This window comes from Drosophila navojoa, chromosome X (assembly GCF_054131105.1).
Source record: "Drosophila navojoa isolate 15081-1374.11 chromosome X, UAZ_NAV_1.0, whole genome shotgun sequence".
Classification (NCBI taxonomy): Eukaryota; Metazoa; Arthropoda; class Insecta; order Diptera; family Drosophilidae; genus Drosophila; species Drosophila navojoa.
In genome coordinates, this window is record NC_142895.1 from 1,029,899 (window position 1) to 1,048,349 (window position 18,451).

General features: G+C 41.6%; 2 protein-coding genes and 1 long non-coding RNA gene across 6 annotated transcripts in view; 2 read left to right on the plus strand and 1 right to left on the minus strand.

Annotated features, from left to right (window-relative positions):
* The window catches only part of LOC108656829 (zinc finger FYVE domain-containing protein 1), an 89,439-nt gene extending 71,200 nt beyond the window's left edge, over positions 1-18,239 (minus strand). For 2 of the 4 annotated variants that reach the window (XR_016197296.1, XR_016197297.1), the window contains exons 1-8: positions 17,791-18,239; positions 15,918-16,346; positions 15,644-15,845; positions 14,828-15,437; positions 14,567-14,765; positions 14,189-14,381; positions 13,724-13,831; positions 12,899-13,659 (exon numbers count right to left, since the gene is read on the minus strand). Coding sequence is in view for 2 of the 4 variants with exons in the window: in XM_018109127.3 (XP_017964616.1) it covers positions 13,085-13,659; positions 13,724-13,831; positions 14,189-14,381; positions 14,567-14,765; positions 14,828-15,437; positions 15,644-15,845; positions 15,918-16,346; positions 17,791-17,856 (2,382 nt within the window). In the remaining 2 variants the exon portion in view is untranslated. Of the gene's footprint in view, positions 1-11,685; positions 13,660-13,723; positions 13,832-14,188; positions 14,382-14,566; positions 14,766-14,827; positions 15,438-15,643; positions 15,846-15,917; positions 16,347-16,474; positions 16,766-17,790 lie in introns of those variants that run through there. The other 2 variants (XM_018109127.3, XM_018109128.3) reach the window with 2 other exon arrangements.
* exd (PBX homeobox extradenticle) lies at positions 689-11,192 on the plus strand. Its single transcript, XM_030388008.2, has 6 exons — positions 689-805; positions 1,142-1,221; positions 2,905-3,257; positions 9,546-9,864; positions 10,303-10,561; positions 10,642-11,192. Exons 3-6 carry the CDS (start codon positions 2,999-3,001, stop codon positions 10,930-10,932), a joined length of 1,128 nt encoding a protein of 375 aa, XP_030243868.1. The 5' UTR covers positions 689-805; positions 1,142-1,221; positions 2,905-2,998; the 3' UTR covers positions 10,933-11,192.
* On the plus strand, positions 1,239-11,192 carry LOC115564096 (uncharacterized). Its single transcript, XR_016197306.1, has 2 exons — positions 1,239-1,411; positions 11,063-11,192. It is a non-coding gene; the product is annotated as an uncharacterized LOC115564096 (long non-coding RNA).
* Positions 18,240-18,451: the final 212 nt, after the last annotated feature.

Genomic DNA, 18,451 nt, shown 5'->3' on the forward strand with positions numbered 1-18,451 from the left:
GCAAATTAATTCGAAACAAAATATTCGCAACGCGCTCGCCGGGATGCTCAACACACGACCGCATTCAACGAGTTGCTAATTCGTAATAACAGTGGACATAACAGCTGTTCCAGCGGTTTTGTTCTTTAAGTTAGCAGCCCGCCAAATGTTGCTCGCGCAGCAATAATACCAATGTTAACTTAACAGCTGTGTGGAGACACCTAAAATCCAAATTTGTTGGCAGCCTTTTTAAAATGTTCAAATTTGCTACACGCAAATGTTGCTAAGCGCACAAATGCCAATGTTCACTTTACGTTGTTCGCTCCACACTAAACGTTACTTATGTTAAAAATAATCAAATTGGCTGCCAATCATAATATCGAAAATTTCATTTGAAATTTAGTTTGTCTGATATATATATAATACAATTGTAATCCAATTGCACTCAACACGCTAATATGCATTATTTAATATCACTTTATATATAAATAACGATATATGTTAGTCAACTTTAGCTTTTATTAGGCATCTACAAAATCTTCATTTCGGCTCAAAATATTCAAGTGTATTTACTACCAACAAAATACTTGTAATGAAATTTAAAAAATAAACCGCGAACGAGTGACGTAAGGATTACATTATCCGAACAACAGCATAACGTACAGACGTAAACGCAAGCTGAGGCATGTAAACGCAAAACTAGCATTTACGAACGCACAATTGCGCAGCGCAAGCGGTAGAATTACAATACAATTTATCGATATAGCAACCCTTCAAAAACACATATAAGATACATTTTTTTGTCAGCAGCAGATTTTTTTGTGTGGTAAATAATTTTCATAGATTTATTGTGCATACGTATATCAAAATGTCAACAAAACTCTAATACGTTGGCGTACAAGCGTACGCATTAAGTAAACAATATGAATACATGAAACAACAATTAACAGAACTTGGGTAAAAGCGAGAAAATTTTGTGTACCATACAAAAAAAGAAAGAAGTGGCGACGTTTTTGCTGCTGCGTATGGAAGGAAGAAGAAGAGCAATAACGCATTGAAAAATATACGGAGAAGCGAATACCGAGTGCGCTTTGTTATACACGCCATAAATACACATATTTATAGCAAGTGCATATTTTGTTTTGTTTAATTCTAGTTGCAGCTGACGGGGCAAGCAAATGCAAAAACTAAAAAACTAAACGCAAAATAACTGTAAAACAATTTCGTGTCGTGACGTGCTGTGTAAGTTAAACAATTGATTTATTGGTCAAATAGAAAAAAACAGCAGCAGGCATATAACAATTTTACAAATGCTGTTATATGGACGGAGCTGTTATACACAACAAAAACACTGTAGCACAGAATTAAAGCGGCTCTGATTTTCAAGAATTATATTGCATGAGTGTGTGTGTGTGTGTGTGTGTGTGTGTGTGTGTATCGAACAGGTTTTTATTCGCTTTTATTTGGTGTGTTGTTGTTTTTATTTTTGCGCAGCCTTTGATGCGCTTTGTCCGCATGCACATATCTATCTCAGTAGCTGTAACTGTGAGTGAGTGTATATGTGTACATTGCAGCCCTGAAGGTCAGCGCTGCTTTCTCCTGTTGTCTTTCGGCTGCTGTGCAAACTAATTACGGTTCCCTTTCCTTGTCTCTTTTTAGCCAGCCACTTGAGAGAGCAAAAAAGTAATTATCATTTTGCGCAAATGTGAATGCACTTACACACACACACACTTGAGCTAGCTAGCATGCTGTGTTTTAGTTGTGTTCAGTGCGCAGGTAACTTTGCGTTTGCCTACCCCCTGCCACAGGCGTGTGTCAGCTGCCCGCTGTCCATTGTTCCTTTTTTGTTCGTTCAACCACCCACACGCATTCTGCACGCAGAGTTGCATGCGATAGTTTGCATACATACATAGGTGGAATTTTATGCTAAAATGACATTTGCTATTCTACTAAGCATAAACAAAATTCAGGATATTTGCATGAAGCAAAGCCTCTCTACCGGTATGACACTTGTCGTTATGGTCAATATTAAACCATCCATAGATGCTTGGTAATGAATGAAGAATATGCCTGACCGGCTCTATTTATTTAACAAATTCTTAAATACAAAAACAAAATTCGAGCATAAATTAGAAATGTTTATTGTGGAACATGTTAAGACTAATTTGGCTACCAGTGCTCATCCATGATCTTCCAACGGGCTGCACGCTCAGCTATAACGTATCGATAGCACTTGCACCATAGACAGAAATATTTTACAATTTTCATTATAGATCCTTAACAATTTGTTATCGCCACGCCCTGCCCACAACAGGCTGCAGCAGCCGACGCCCATGCGCCCCAACTTTACCTCCCCTTTCCACCTTCCTATTTCCATCTCCAACTTCGAATGCCGCAGTTTGCTTAGCGTCCCAGCTCCCCCTCCCAGAGTTCCTTAGGTGCCCGTGCTCTATTTTAACAGCATACTTGGCACAGTCTGCAACGAAGGCAAACGAAGAAGCCACACACTAACACAGGCACACGCACATGCACACGCACAGTCAGACAGACAGTCGGATTAACATTGTTCGTGGAGATAAACAGCAAGCGAAACCGAAACAGAAACAAGTTAACGAAAGAACCATTGAGAGAGCAAACGAGGCGGGCGATAGAGAGCGCTGCCAGCCAGTTGTTAGCGCGTTGCCATTGCGTGCGGACGTGTGTGCGCGCATAGAGTAGGGTAAAGGAGAGAATAATACAAGAGGAAGAGCAAAAGAGCAGCGAAAATTTATTTAAACTAAATGCAACGTAAATGAAAGCTTTTGATTAGGTTTTTTTTTTGCGCGTGTGTTTGTTGTTTTCTTCTTTTTTTTGCTGTTATATTTTCCTGTTGCAACATGTGGAAAAGTGTTTAAACGTGTTTGTTTATTGTTCTTCATATTGCAGTGCGTAAACTGTTGTTGTTGTAGTTGTTAGACACAGCGTGAGAGAGAGAGAGGGAGAGAGAGCCGCGTGTGAGAGAGAAAGACAGCATACGAAGATGGAGGATCGCATGATGGCCCACACCGGGGGCATGATGGCACCGCAAGGCTACGGCCTGCCCGGCCAAGACGATGGCCAAAATGCGGGCAACGAGAACGAGGTGCGCAAGCAGAAGGACATCGGCGAAATCCTACAACAGATCATGAGCATCTCGGAGCAGTCGCTGGACGAGGCGCAGGCCAGGAAGCACACACTCAACTGTCATCGCATGAAGCCGGCTTTGTTCTCCGTTCTATGCGAGATCAAGGAGAAGACAGGTGAGTTCCATGGCCGACATACCCTAGGGTAGACGACAAAAATGTGTACCAAAATGAAAAATGATATACTCCTCTAATAGGGTATACTAGTATATCTGTAAATCCTTAAATGCATACAATATATATTTAGGATTTAAAAACAAATATTGATAGATCAGATCTTACCATAGAGAATAGAAGATGGTTTCCGATGTGTTTCTCTTTTTGTATACATGTAAAGTTTTGCATAAAGTATAGGAATATTATTAGATATACCAATATTATGTATATTGGTTGATTTAATATTATGGATGTTTATGGGCATTACTTCTGAATAGTAGTAGCTGTTGTAGAACTTATATATATATATAGAAAAATATTACATTTATTGCAATTTGGCCATACTCTGGGACACTCTAAAGCCCTTCTCAAAAGTTGTTATTGACATAAAAGGGATACAGTAAGAGCCTTTCTCTGCGCTTTTTATTTATCAATTGCATTAAGTATATCCATATAGAACGTCTTTCATATGGGTATATATACTTCATATAGCGCTCTTCTACGCGCTTCTCATTAATTTGCTGATTTCTCGCTTGAAGCAATAAAACGAGAACTAAAATTCAATATGCGTATTTCCCATCCCAATTCCCATTCCCATTCTTATTTTTTGCTCTGCATTATTATACTTGCACGCACCTTGTACAAGAAATTTTCAAATCGAGTTTTCCCGTCGTTTCATTTCTTGTTTTTCTTTACTTTACTTTACTTTACTTTTTTTGCCCTTGTTGTTGTTGTTGTTGTTATTGTTGTTGTTTGTCCTTCATATTACGCCCACGCAGCGACACGAAATGGGCAATAAGAGCGCGTTTTGATTGTGAGCCCAGATGTTTTGAATGGCTCCAATGTAGCCCCATTGCCAGCAGCCTAACCCTAAACCCCCAACCCCTAGCCCATGCCAACCCTCACAGATATATATATATATGTATATACGTATCTCTGGGCTTTTACCCAACCCTCAGAAAACTGCGCACCGTTGCGAAATTGCCTTTTGGGCAAGCTTCTTGGGGTTTGGCTAACACCACTTTGACGGGGAGGGCTTTGCGGCAGACAGAGAGAGGGCGAGAGAGTGAGAGAGAGAGAGAGAGACTGACTGACTCGAATGAAAAAATCCCCTTGAATTACACATTCTTGTGTCCTTCAGCTCGGAAAACTCTCGATTTTTTTTTTTTTTTTGTTATTTTTGATATTGAAGTTTTGATTATATTTGTGGCGGGACGAAAAAAGTAATTATGGGCTTGTTGAATGGACTTTTCATTTTCTTCTTTTTATAGATCAATTTTGTTGGTTTTGTGGGAAATATTAATGATTATTTAAGGAGCTTGAAGGGAAGTTGAGATGAAGTTGGAAGGGGAGAAAGTGGAAGTTCAAGAGGAAGATTTTTGAGAGACATAGCTAGAAAGAGAGAGAGAGGGAGAGAGAGACAGAGGCAAGGTGAATTGAAACCGTACATCACCTAATATACCCCACTACAGGGTATATATGATTGTATATCTTGAAGCACTTATTGCATGAGAAATTGGAGAAAAGGGTTTCGTTGGTCATTGTGGCTCTGGTCACACCTTTGCCTTCATCGTTACGATCAGGTGACTAATATAATCAAAAATATGTGGGAGGGCGAGAGGGTAGAGGAGAGGGCCCTTGGAAGGGTGCCTAGCCTAGAGACTGGGGCTCTAGACTGCAGCCAATTGCCAAAGTAAAGTCGACACACAAGGCAAAAATGAAATCAGCTTAAGCAGTTTATATATTATATGTATGTATATATGTATATTTACAGTAATTTCTGTGTTTTTATCTAGCTGTGTGCGCGATAACACTTCCCAGGGCTCAGTGCGTATCGATGGCGGGCGCCGACAAAGTAAACAAGAATACAAGTTGCCAAGAAGACGAAAACACTTGACCCAAGTCCCAGCAGAGGGGCATTATAAGAGGAAGAGAGAGAGAGAGAGAGAGGGAGAGAGTGGGAATGATGGTGTGTTGGAAGAAGTGTCGAGGGTTTAAGTAGGGTATAGCTGCGCGTTGTTGGATGGAAACAAGTATTCTCCGAGCAACGTAGAGAATGTGGAACAATGAAGAAGCGTTAGAAAACAATGAAAAACTTGGCAAGCTCATATAACTGTACTGCGACTCTCTGTATATGTGAACTATATTGTATGACAAGTCTATACATTCCATTTAAATTTAATTAAAAATCAAATTCTTAGCTCAGAGATGAGTTCACATAGTTATTTAGATGATATGGTAAACCAATTTGAATAGTTCTGGGTGCAATGAGCTCTGCCTGAAAATGAAACATGTGTAAAAGGTTTCATAAAGATCGCATTGCTGGCAGCTGAGTTCCGTGGGATAGTTGTGTGATATGCGGTGCCTATTCAGTCGTTACTAACTTCTAAAGTCTGCAGCAAATCTCATAGAACTCACTGCAATCAGAGCTGAGTTCACTAGGCAGTTAGATCAATCTGAAAGACCTATGGCTCACATATATACATATATATGGCTGTATGTGTGATGGTGCGCATGTGAGTTGAACGAATCGAAATACCCGCTTGCTAGAGGGCATTCGAAGTAAGTAGATAGAAAACACTTCAGTGTTTGGCTTTGATTGTGGCGCGCTCTGTCGCCCTGTTGTGCCTTGTTTAACATATATTATCAGCACGTGTGTGTGTGTGTGTATGGGTGTGTATGGGTGTGTGTGTGTGCTGCTTAAAATTAGTTTTTGAAAAGCGCAAAAACCTGTTCGACAGCCATGCAAAAATACCACGCACACGTTTTCAGCAACTTGAATCGGGTTTATATATATACACATATATACACATATATATAAATAAATACATATATATATACACATTTGTATATATACTTGCATTTGAGAAGTACAACAGGCCCCGCGACATGTTTGTTTATACGAAACAGTCAGCCGTTGGCACCGACTCCTGCTCCTACTCCAACTCCTGCTACGGCTGCCTCAGCTTCGTCCTGCTTCGTTTTCGTCCTTTTTGCGTTTTTGGCCCATTCAAATTTACGAGCTGGAAATGCCATTCGAAACCTCCGCTCGCTCTAGCCTCCTTCAAATACGCCACCCACCACGCCCACCTATGCTGAGCCCTGCTCTAAGGTAACAGCTCTATCTATCTATGTATCCATCTGCAATTTGGCTGGCTGCTTTCAAAATGCTTCATTAGATACGCAAATTCCCTTTATATAACTACCTTCCCCCCCAACCCACTATCTATTTGTCTCTCTCTCTCTCTCTCTCTCCCTCTCTCTGAGACGGTCTAAACAAAAGGGTTGTCCTTTCCTGCTGATGAAGAAGAAGACCAAATGTGAAGCAGTTGCAAATTTTAAAATAGAAAGCAGCTCAAGACTAACTCAAAAGATTTATTAATGAAAATTCAAGTTTAATTTGAAGAAAGAAAAGGCATGAAAAGAGGAGAAGGAGAGAAGAAAATGAAGCAGAAGAGAGCGTCCGTGAGAAGAATAAAGCGTTAGAAAGAGATCACATATGACAGAGAGAGAGAGAGAGAGATATGATATGATATATTATATGACGACACAGATGATAAAGGCAGATAAAAGATGACTTTCTATTATCTATATAGAATAAGATCTGGAAATTCGAATTCCATATGATGAACAAGTTCCTTCGGCTCCTCCATCGCATCGTGAACTATGTTCATTTTATGAACTAGTTCACCTGAGTTGCACAACAGATTCGCTTAGGTGAGTTTCGATTCAGTTATTCAGCCGAACTGAACCAAATAGAGCTGATTACTGAATCGCTCAAGATTCGCAGAGTATTATCTCGCATATCTATTGCCTCTATCTAGGGAACTACTGAAACTACCCAAGACTAAAAATAAAACTGTGATTCTTTGCTTATCATCGTACTCTATAAGTATATATATAGTAATTCCCATAAAACTTTGGACAGGGCTAAAAATCCTGTTGAATGATTTACGAACTGGAGATAAGAACTTTGTCTAGACTCGAGTTGCAATTGCTTCATTTACGCACTCTTCTCTAATCAGAGCGATTCGTGCCTCCCTCCCCTTCTTCACGAAACTCATATCCACTGCCACGCCTCACGCCGCCCTTTGTGGTTAAAACTTTGGCAATATTCTGGCCAAGCTTAAAGGAAATAAAGCAACCACCGACGTCGCAACAGTTGCTGCTTGCTCCGCCTCCGTGCGCCCTCCCCCTATCTCTCGGTCACCCCTCAAACTTGCTATATGCTTATATTAACATTAAGCCACGCCTCTGCCGCCCACCTTTTTACTTTTGTATGGATGAGAGCAGCCGTCGCCCAATATGTTCCAGCGCGAGGCGAAATAAATTCCATCTGAGGCTTTAATTGCATTAAACTGCGAATGCTAATGTGACATGCTGTTAATGGCTTTCTGTTAATGTTAATTAACATTTACGGATCATTTCGTCGGCTGTTAGCTGTGTAGTTAACGCGCTTAATGCGCTTATTAAGCGATTATCAGAATTGTCGGTATGGAAATAATTCATATAAATGGAATCCGATTGACTGCGACCAGAGGTCAACTTGGAAGGTCAAGCTTGGAGTAGTTCCGCGCCTTTATTGGATTCTGATTTGAGCATGAAGAGCAGATCTTAAGAGAATGTGTTCGATCTCCAGTTATTTTGTGGTTCTCTCTTACTCTATTCCTTCCCCTCTCTGCTTTTCTCTCTCTGGTCTCTTTCCATTGTAATTTCGACTCTTCTGTTTCTTGCTTAAGGATGATATTTTTGGTTAAGAACTTTGTTTTGCGTAGAACGCAACAAGGCACCTAAAACTTTGCATAAAGCACAGGAACTGATTCACTTTAGATAAACCTTTCGCAGTGCTCTCATCATATTCTGCTTCTTCCCGACTTTTCTTTTCATTCAGCCGAAAGTCATTTGGAAAAGTTGGAAACAAAAGTTGCAAAGGTTCCTTGGTTAGGGAGTTATTAAATTTGTTCCTCAAATATTTAAGTCCATTTAAGAGGCGACAGCTCGAAATGTTTTATTCAAGACAAAGAGTGGTTGGGGCAGAGGGAAGGAGAGAGTGCCGGGGCTGGGATTTCATTACATGTCTTGTGCTTATGCTTATCCTGTTGCCAGCAATTGTTTCTGTTCGCAACGTCTGCATAATACATAGAAGTAGAAGAAGCAGCCGAAAGGAGCTAAAGGAATACCCCTAACCACACTGAAAGCTGTTGTCCTTTCGCCAGCAATATTCTCGGCTACGCTCTGCCAATGCTGATGAGCTTATGCGTGAGACTAGAGAGAGAGAGAGAGAGAGAGCACTCTCTTAGAGCGTGTGAGGTGGAGAGGGACGGAGTCAATTGTTGGCATTCGCGAAATGTTTTTAGCTTCAGCTCTGGCTTTGGCTTTGGCTAACTCCTTGGCGGAACGTGATTAAGATTCGAAACACAAGCAGCGTGCGGCATGTGCGGCATCTAATTCATGCATAGCCATGGCTGGGCGAATATAATATAGCCCAGGCGAAGGCTGGGCACTGGGCTAGTGACCGACTAGTGAATACCTCGCAGTGTGAATAGCAGTAGATAAGGTTAACTAAATGTAGAATAGTAATCGAAATTAGAATCTTTGTTATCGATATTGCGTAAATGTGTCTGTGCTAGGAAATACACAAAAAAAATTAATATCCTTCATATGCGCTATTATTTAGTTTAAGCATCAGCAATCCTTCCTTCCCTAGATATACCCCAAAAGCCATTCATAGCTAAATCGATATTTATCGATATCAGCTAATCGAGTATATAGAGTTTGCCAATCAAATGTATTTCATGGCTAAATCGATATTTATCGATATCAGCTAATCGAGTACATAGAGTTTGCCAATGAAATGTATTTCATGCATCGGCTATCAGACTAATATAGCCCGCTTTACGCACTCTCCGTGGACTACAGGGTATAAAATGGAAAACGCATTTCCCCAGACAATAGGACAGCACATCATGCAGATGTCTATATATCTGTATCTGTATCTGTATCTGTGTCTAGTGAAAACTTTTGCTGTTGCTCGAGACAATAAAATTTTAGATGTGCTTTTTGCACTTCCTGTTGAACAATGCGAAAGTCGAAACAGTTTCCCTTGATGCTAGAGCCCCAGAGAGAATGTGTGAGAAAGAGAGAGAGAGGGGAGGGGAGAGGGAGTGCAGGGGGGAACGAGAACTTTTCTTCTGACTGCTTCGCTTGCTGATTGCAATTTGTGTTTCTTGCTCGTCTTCGTCTTTGCAGTCCTTTCGATTCGTAACACGCAAGAGGAGGAGCCACCAGATCCACAGTTGATGCGCCTGGACAACATGCTCATCGCCGAGGGCGTGGCTGGTCCCGAGAAGGGCGGCGGTGGAGCTGCTGCCGCCTCAGCAGCGGCTGCCAGCCAAGGCGGCTCCCTGTCCATCGATGGAGCGGACAATGCCATCGAGCACTCGGACTATCGAGCCAAGCTGGCACAAATTCGTCAGATCTATCACCAGGAGCTGGAGAAGTACGAACAGGCATGCAACGAGTTCACCACGCACGTCATGAATCTGCTGCGCGAACAGAGCCGCACCAGGTAAGAGAGAGCAAAGAGAGAGAGAGAGAGAGAGAGAGAGGGAGAGAATTAAGCTAAGCGTTATCGATAAACTTATCGAGTGTTCAATGGATGGAGAAGAGCTTGAGTAAGATTAAAGAATGCGAGTCGAGCTGATGCTAAAGTTCTCTATCAATTATAACAGAGAGATAGAGAGAGAGAGAGAGAGAGAAAGACGTATATAGATAACTAGACCTGCAATCAGTTTAACTTTATCGATAGCAATTGATCGATTAAGTAAAAGAGGGAGACGAGCAGAAGAGAAATCTATTCGATGCTTCACAGTTAAGTTAACAAGATATAGAGAGAGAGAGACAGATACATGATAAGTCACTTATCGATAGGAAATAATCGATCTTTGAACAGCAGAAACTCTATTAATATCTGCCTTGGCATTCCTTCTTCCGTCTCGCTCATCAGGCCCATCACACCCAAAGAAATCGAACGCATGGTCCAGATCATCCACAAGAAGTTCAGCTCAATCCAAATGCAGCTGAAGCAATCGACCTGCGAGGCGGTGATGATACTGCGATCGCGTTTCCTCGACGCCCGCCGCAAGCGACGCAACTTCAGCAAACAGGCATCGGAGATACTGAACGAGTATTTCTACAGTCACTTGAGCAATCCGTATCCATCCGAGGAGGCCAAGGAGGAGTTGGCGCGCAAGTGTGGCATAACAGTAAGTCGAATCGGGGCGCATCACTGCTGCCAATCGATCCGATCCGATATTAATCCCCGATATTTGTATATCTCGTGCAGGTCTCACAAGTATCGAATTGGTTTGGCAACAAGCGCATTCGCTATAAGAAGAACATTGGCAAGGCCCAAGAGGAGGCCAATCTGTATGCAGCCAAAAAGGCGGCCGGCGCCTCGCCCTATTCAATGGCTGGGCCACCGAGCGGCACAACAACGCCAATGATGTCGCCAGCACCGCCACAGGACTCGATGGGCTATCCGATGGGCGGCTCCGGTGGCTACGATCAGCAGCAGCCGTACGACAATAGCATGGGCGGCTACGATCCCAATCTGCATCAGGATCTAAGTCCTTGAGGATAGGCGGGCCAAAGCTAAACAACAACAAGAACAGCAAGCAAGAATAACTAACATCAAACAATTCATTAAACTCTTAAGTTTTTTTTTTCCTGTAATGGCAATGTGTGTGCGTGTGTGTGTATCATAGAATACAATCAAATATGTATACGATTATGTCTTAATTTAGAAAGAGAAGTAAAGCAAAGTTTCGGGCAATGCCTGAGATTTTGTCATCTAACAACAACAATACGCACAGGCACTGCATATGACTATGAATATATATCTATATTTAAATATATACATATATGTATTTAGGCGAGGTTAGTTCAATAGTTGTCATGATTCAGTCAAAAGCAAAAGCTCGGAGAAAATATGGATAAAAGTGATTATTTTGTAACTGAACTTAAATAAATATATATATATATATCCATATGTGCATACACACACACACACTCGCGTTGGAGCTATAAACGTATATATCTATATACATAAATTAAATCATTTGCGTTGCAATATCAAATTAATTAATAAAACGTAAACTTTTTTTAAATTTTCACAATTTTTTTTTTTTTTTATATAATTTTTTATGCGCTTAGCTTAAGTAAATTAGAAGAAGAAAAAACAAACTTAAAATTCAAAATTGCAAACCAGAAAAATTTTAATTTTTTTTAGCTTTTTTTGTAAACCTCAAATACGTAAAAAAAAAGCGAAAACTTTCGACTAGGCATTAGTTTACAAAATAGTTTATATATATATATTTTTTGTCGTAGGTTTTAAGCTGCAAACAAAACAATTTGTATACTAAAAAATACTAAAAAAGAACGCATGTATACTACAAGATACGAACTATATATATATATATACACACATCTATATATATCTATATATATATATATAAATAACACTATACAGCAAGAAGAAGAACAAATGTATACTAGAACGAAACTCCCATTTATCAAGCCTAACAAAAAAAATACTAAGAAAAATTACTTAATGAAAATACTAAAACATATAATTACAATTTGTATACCAGTTTACTGCTGTTATAACACTCGTATAACAGTTCAAAACACAAACAACAATTGTCAAAACACAAAGTATTACGAAAATCTTTAACAAAAAAAAAATACAAATTTTTTATTAAATATTTATGGCAAAATTTATAACAAACAAAAATCATGTATACGATGTAAATCAAATTTAGAACTCAACCATTTTTTTTTTAATTTTCATTTTGGTTTTATCAAAAACTTTTTGTTGTACGCAAAAAAAAAAATGAAAAGAAAAATTAACAAAAAAAAAAAAAATATTAATAAATAAATTACTTCCTCTTAGTATTTGCTGGAAAAAGTATTGTAAACAAACAAAATAAAAAATAAAAATAAAAAAAATTGTCAGCCAACTGTTAAAGCAAACAGTTCGATACGTATATATATATATTTCTATATATATGTATATGAAATAATACTATAATTATTTTAAAAAATAAATACAACAAATGAACAACAATGCTATATTAAAATTAAATAAACAAAAAAACAAAAACAAATTTGACTAAATTTTTAATGTATTTGATGGAGTAGATTGGGCAGAGTTCTCAAATCCCTCGAATTGGATGGATAATCAAGAATAGAGATACGCCCTCTGAGGTCTTCCACAAAACCAATATACCCGACGACGCCCACTTTCTAGGGGTCAATTTAACATATATAGATATAGATAGTCCGAGAATTAGTTTTAAAGATATTTGGTTTGATTTTTATTAAATTTGTTGTTTAACAATTAAGCTAGATGAATTGAATTTATCGACACAGAGATGCAATTTGAATACAAAAAAAAAAGAAGTAAGACACACAACTATATATATATATATACAAAAAGGTTTATGTAGGTTTAACTTTTATATACACATATACACACATATATGGATATATGTACATGTATTCTCTCTATCTCTCTCTGTCTCTCTCTCTGTCCTCTATACATATATATGGTACATGCATCAGAACATATGGTATCACATTGTACGATTCTTTGCAGCGAGTCGGGGAGCAGCATCTGTTTAAGGAGCCTTGCGCCTGCCCGGGCACATGCTCCAAATTGTGACTGGTTGATCGGAATTGGGTTGGGCACGGCTCTGGGTGTTGGGAGTGCCCTGGCGGGCCGCGTCTCATTCGGACTTGGCCTTGACGTCGTCGCTGGCATTGCAGTTGCGGCAGTCGGAGCTGGAGCTGTTGCTGCGAATGCTGCTTCTGTTGCTCTCTCGGCGATTCTCGCACAGGCCATTCGCTGGCAGGGCCTCCTCCTCGTTGAGGGCATCCGAGATGGCGCTGCTGATGTTGTTGCCACTGTGCTGCGATCCGCTCGGCACACAGGCACAGGCATCGCACACGCGCACATCCGTCTGCCAGCCGCGCTCCAGCACGGGCATGCGTCGCTTCGAGCAGTTGCTGCAAACCGCCTGGCCGCAGCGCCGGCAATGGTGACGTCTACAGTCACCAGGTCCATCTACTCCTGCTCCTGCAGCTCCAACTCTTGGTCCACTTCCTCCATTGCTGCTGCTGCTGCCGCTGCTTCTGGCATCTATTTTGCTGTTACTGCTGCCCCGTGGCTTGCCACGTTCGCTCGAGTTCTTGGCTAGCTCGAGCTCTTCGGCGCGTCCAAAAATGGATTTGCATATGAAACAATTGGGCGATTCCGCATCAGGCACCCAATAGGCAGGACGTGCGCTGTCCTTGATCATAGCTGCGGAATGAAAAATGACAGAGCACGATTAGCCAAGAGACTTCCTCTGCTTCACTTGACTTGCCTTTGGGATAGTCTATGGCCACGGCTGCAACGCTGCTGATAGTATTATAGATCGTCTCGCCATATTTCCGCACCAGAATGTCGCCCTCATCGTTCGTCGGACGAGAGCCTAAGGCGACAATTTGATTACAAATAGAAATTATGTGTTGGAGAAGGAGAAAGATAGAGATAGAAAGACAGAGACCAGAGACCAGAGAGTTAGAACTATAGCCTCTAACTATAGAGCAAGCGTACGAGAGAGAGAGAGGGATAACTCTCTATATGTCAGTAGAGAGAGCTTTATTAATACAAAGAGAAAGAGAGAGAGATAACCTCTCGCTAAAACTATATTGCTCTCCCTCTCCGCTCTCAGTCTCCCTCCGTCTTCTTTCCACAGCAATTCCTCTATCTCAATCTCTCTCTATCTCTTTCATTCTTTGGCTGATTTCTGCTTCGACTATTGATCGATCTGATGCAGTTGTCTCACCTGGCGTCGCGTCCGACTTGCGCTGCAGCTGTTGATAGCAATCGTTGCAGACGCGCACTGGCTGCAACCAGCCACGCGCCGGCACGGGCACTCTGTGCTGGCTGCACGTGTGGCAGAAACCCTCGCCACAGCCGCGACAATGATGTTTCGGCATGCCAGACTTCTCAAAGTTGCGCCTGCAGGCGTGGCACATCTGGCAGGAAGGGAAAATGAAGACATAAGTGAATGCTTCGACGTAGCAGATACCCTGTAGCCATTCGATAGTCACTTGGAAAGCGAACGATATTTATCGATATAGAGAAGTCATCGATTACTCTATATACTCTAGTTGCTTTCTTATGGCTACAGGGCAAAGGATTAAAACTATTGTCAGCGTACAATTATCTCCTGATTGGGCCGCCAATAGCTGGGCGCCACCTTGTCCGCCAGCATGCCGCTCAATGCCTTCGCCCAGGGCGCCGATATATTGGTAAATGCCTCGCTGATGCTGTTCACGCTGTCGAGCACCATTTGGGCGGAGTGCGCGTTGGCGCGCAGCGCCGCATTGCCACCTTTCCAGACATGCACGACCTGCACACTGCACGAGATTGAGGGAATCAGTTATCGATTGAGCTGGCTGCCGGAGAGGACTGTACTTACTGCACTACCGACGCCTCGGGTGACTTATTGCCGTACCAATATTGGCGCGCTCGATAGATCTCGCCGCAGTACGGGCACTCGATCACGTCGCCCTTCCACACGTATTTGGCCAGGCCCGACCAGGCGGTATCCGTCTGCGCCTGCGCTCGCACGCTGACCACGATCTCCTTGCCATTGTTGTAGCAGGCCTTGCACAGGTAGAGCTTGTTGCCGAACTGGTGCTGGTAGTTGCAGGGCTGCGTATTGAAGTGCGGCTCCCCATCGCTCACGTGCCCCATCGAGCGCTGGCAGCGGCGGCTGCACGACTCGCAGTGGGCACCGCAGGTGAAGTACTGTTCCGGAAATGGATTTATTGCTTTTTCGATAATTTCGCCAGCGAACTTCTGATTCAGGAGTTTCATTGCCTTGAATACGACGGCGGGCTGGCGTGGCGAACGCACCGACGTATTCTCTATCTCCAGATGCAGTGCATCGCTAATTTTCTGGAAATTCGTCGACTTATTTGCGTCCGTCTGGATGCCCACGTAGCGCAGCGAACTAAACGCGTTCGTCTCATAGTTCAGCAGCGCGAAGTTGTTGCGCAGCTTATCCTCGGCGCTCTCCTCGACGGCTGCGTGAATAGAGTGACAAAAGAGATCAGTACAAGAGATTCTTCAGAAATGGAACAGTCTAGTTAGATTCTTCATCTACCTGGTCTACCAAATTTAAGGATTCCTATCTAAGTTTTATCATACGGACTTGTATATACTTTATACGAAACTTCAATTATCTAGCTTATAAACATCGATATTTATCGATACATGCAATAGTACATACTGCTCTCCAGCGGCTTTGTGTAGTGAGTCTCATGGAATATGATCACAGCTGGTCCCAGAGTGCTGCCATTGCCCATGGCCTGCAGCGCCTGAGTGAAATGCAGGCAGAACGCCTTCGAGGCGGTGCCCAGAAACTCGTACATATCACTGTGCAAACGCTCCGAGCGTGTGCGATAAACCACAATATCCGAAATGGCTAAAATCTGTGGGAAAACCGGAGAGCAAGCAGCTCAAATGAAAAGTCCTTACTGAGTTATCGATTAATCGACACACACCTTGAGTAGCATTCGCATGCGTTTGTTGCTTTTGGCCGTGGTGCCCAACAATCCCTCCGTGTCTAGGCAAAGGACACCCTGCTCCCGTTGCATAGCCGCATAGACGCCAATCGTGCAGGAGCTTTGCTCTGGCGATGTGCGAAACACGGGCTCGCCGTTGAAAAATACCTGATTCATCGTATGCGATTTGCCATCTCCAGTGTTGCCAAATATTGAGATCACTTTGATTTTGTCCAGACTCTGACACTTCAACTTCTTGCAAAACAATTCCGGGGTCGCTATCTGAAGATTCTCGTCGGCATCGAGAAAGAGAAACGCTCGCGGTGTCGATCCGTTCTCATTATCGATTGAGTCGTGCTCATTTGTATTGATGAACGGGATTGATTTGAACTCGGCATCGTTTATCACATCCAATCGCAGAGCCTCGTCCTGCATATATGTGTGTGTGTGTAAATGTAAAAGTCGTTGAGCACAGCAGAATGAGTGAGAGAAAGAGAGGGAGAAAGTGAGCATGAATGTTAAGCGAGTGAATCGAGTTTTTGCATTATGTCGCGCACCTCTGTTATGGAAACTAGAAAGGCCATCGCTAAACCCAAATTGCTGCGTTTGGGTAAGCCTTTAAGCAGCTGTGTAAATTATTTGTTTTACAATTCACAGTTGGCCCAGCAGCTGGCTGAGCGGCTGAGCGCTGATTTTTGTGACTCAGCGCAGCGCCTTGCGGACAGCGTTTGCTGCGACTACTCAAAAAGTGACGACGCAATTTAAAATAAATAAAAACAAATAAAAAATAAACGTCGAGCATTTCTTTTGTTATATTTGCCTGGAAGCATGTGCACCTGTGTGTATGTGTGCCCGTGTATATGTGTGTGAGTGAGTGCTAACAGCAACAGAGCTCTGTTACGTTAACAGCATGTTTGCATTTTGCTCATGCAGTTTGAGCTTACATCCGTGTGCACTTAACCCGTATGTGCGCATCCAGTTTTCAGCTTGAAGAATAGTCAAATTATGAGTCATAAATAATTTAGTTGTCAGCATTGAAATTGTTTCAGCTCACTTGTTTATCAAGGAAATGATTTCACAATTCAAAAAATTATTGCTTTAGAAGATCTTCGACACTGCCCACTTAAGGGTTTAATTGCAATTATTGAGCATTTACAGTTTGCTAACAGTTTTTGTGCTCTGAATGCTACTTAAACGTTTTCTGATTACGCTTTTGTTGATTTTTTCTTGTTTATTTTTTACTGTCTCGCTGCAGAGCTTGGAATTGTAAATATAAAAAACAGTAAGCACGTAAATGAAATACTGTTGTGGCTTTTTGTTGTGCTGCGCCTTATCAAGGGCTTATCAGTGCCTGCGACAAGTGATGGCAAACGAAGCAGCCTCGACAACAAAGGCACAAGCGTCGAATTGTTATTGATGTCGAGCACTTGCTTATGTTGTTGATATCGTTGGCTTTGCCGTGCCCCTTTTCGCATGTGTAAAGTGCGACGCAGCTGTTTTTTTTTTTTTTTTTTTTTTGTTTATTTGCTTTTGTTTTCTTTTTTTTCGGGCTGGGCTTACAGCCGTTTAAGTCTATGTGCTCACTGCCTTACTATAATTTATTCACTATAATGCGTCTGTGTTTGTGCAAAACAGCTGCGTTTATATGTGTGCGTGTGTATACGTACACAAATACTTATGTATGGGTGTGTGAGTGTTTGTTTTTTATCAACGCGCGTTTCATGAGCAAAACTGAATTAACAATGCGCAATACTTTGGCATCTAAAAACAATAGCAAATTAACTGATCGAAAATTGGCACATATGTCAAGCTACATGTTGAATTCACTGCTGTTCTGTTATATTTGTAATTTATTATTAACAAGGCCGCTTACCTGGAAAAATGGCATCGGCTGCATTATTGACGATTGATTTTTGTTTTTTGTATCCAAATTGATCATTATTGTAGAGCTGCGTCTGTTTCGTTAAGGATTTTCGTTGCAGCTGCAAACTGCAGCCAATTGTAATATCTATGTACGTATATGGTAAGTAGAGGTGTGTATGTGTGTGTGTGTTTATTTGGCTAAGCGTGCGGCTAGTTAACTGACAATGGTGGTGATTAACTGCCTATCAATTCAAAGGGCGTGTCTTTACTGATATTTATATATGCGTATATGTATGCTGTCTTACACATTTATCCACTTTTACTACTCAATTTAGCTATTTGAACGCACCACGACCAACAACAAACGACAAGAACGCGCACGCATTGTCAAAAAGTTAAAAGCAATACTCTAATAGAGATGCGACCTATGCACCGATCAATATATCGATGCACTACCGTGCTCAGAGATGGCTGCTTACCGATGTAACATAAAACAGCTGCTGAGCGATGATAATCGAACATCACAGAATTAATTCGTCGAAATCGTTCTTAGTTTACGAAACCATAATGACAATATATCTGTCACCTGCAGCTATTAATTTTTACAGCTTCAAAGACATATCTATCACAACGAATGTTGGATTTGGAGTATTTTTGCAATCTCATAGTTG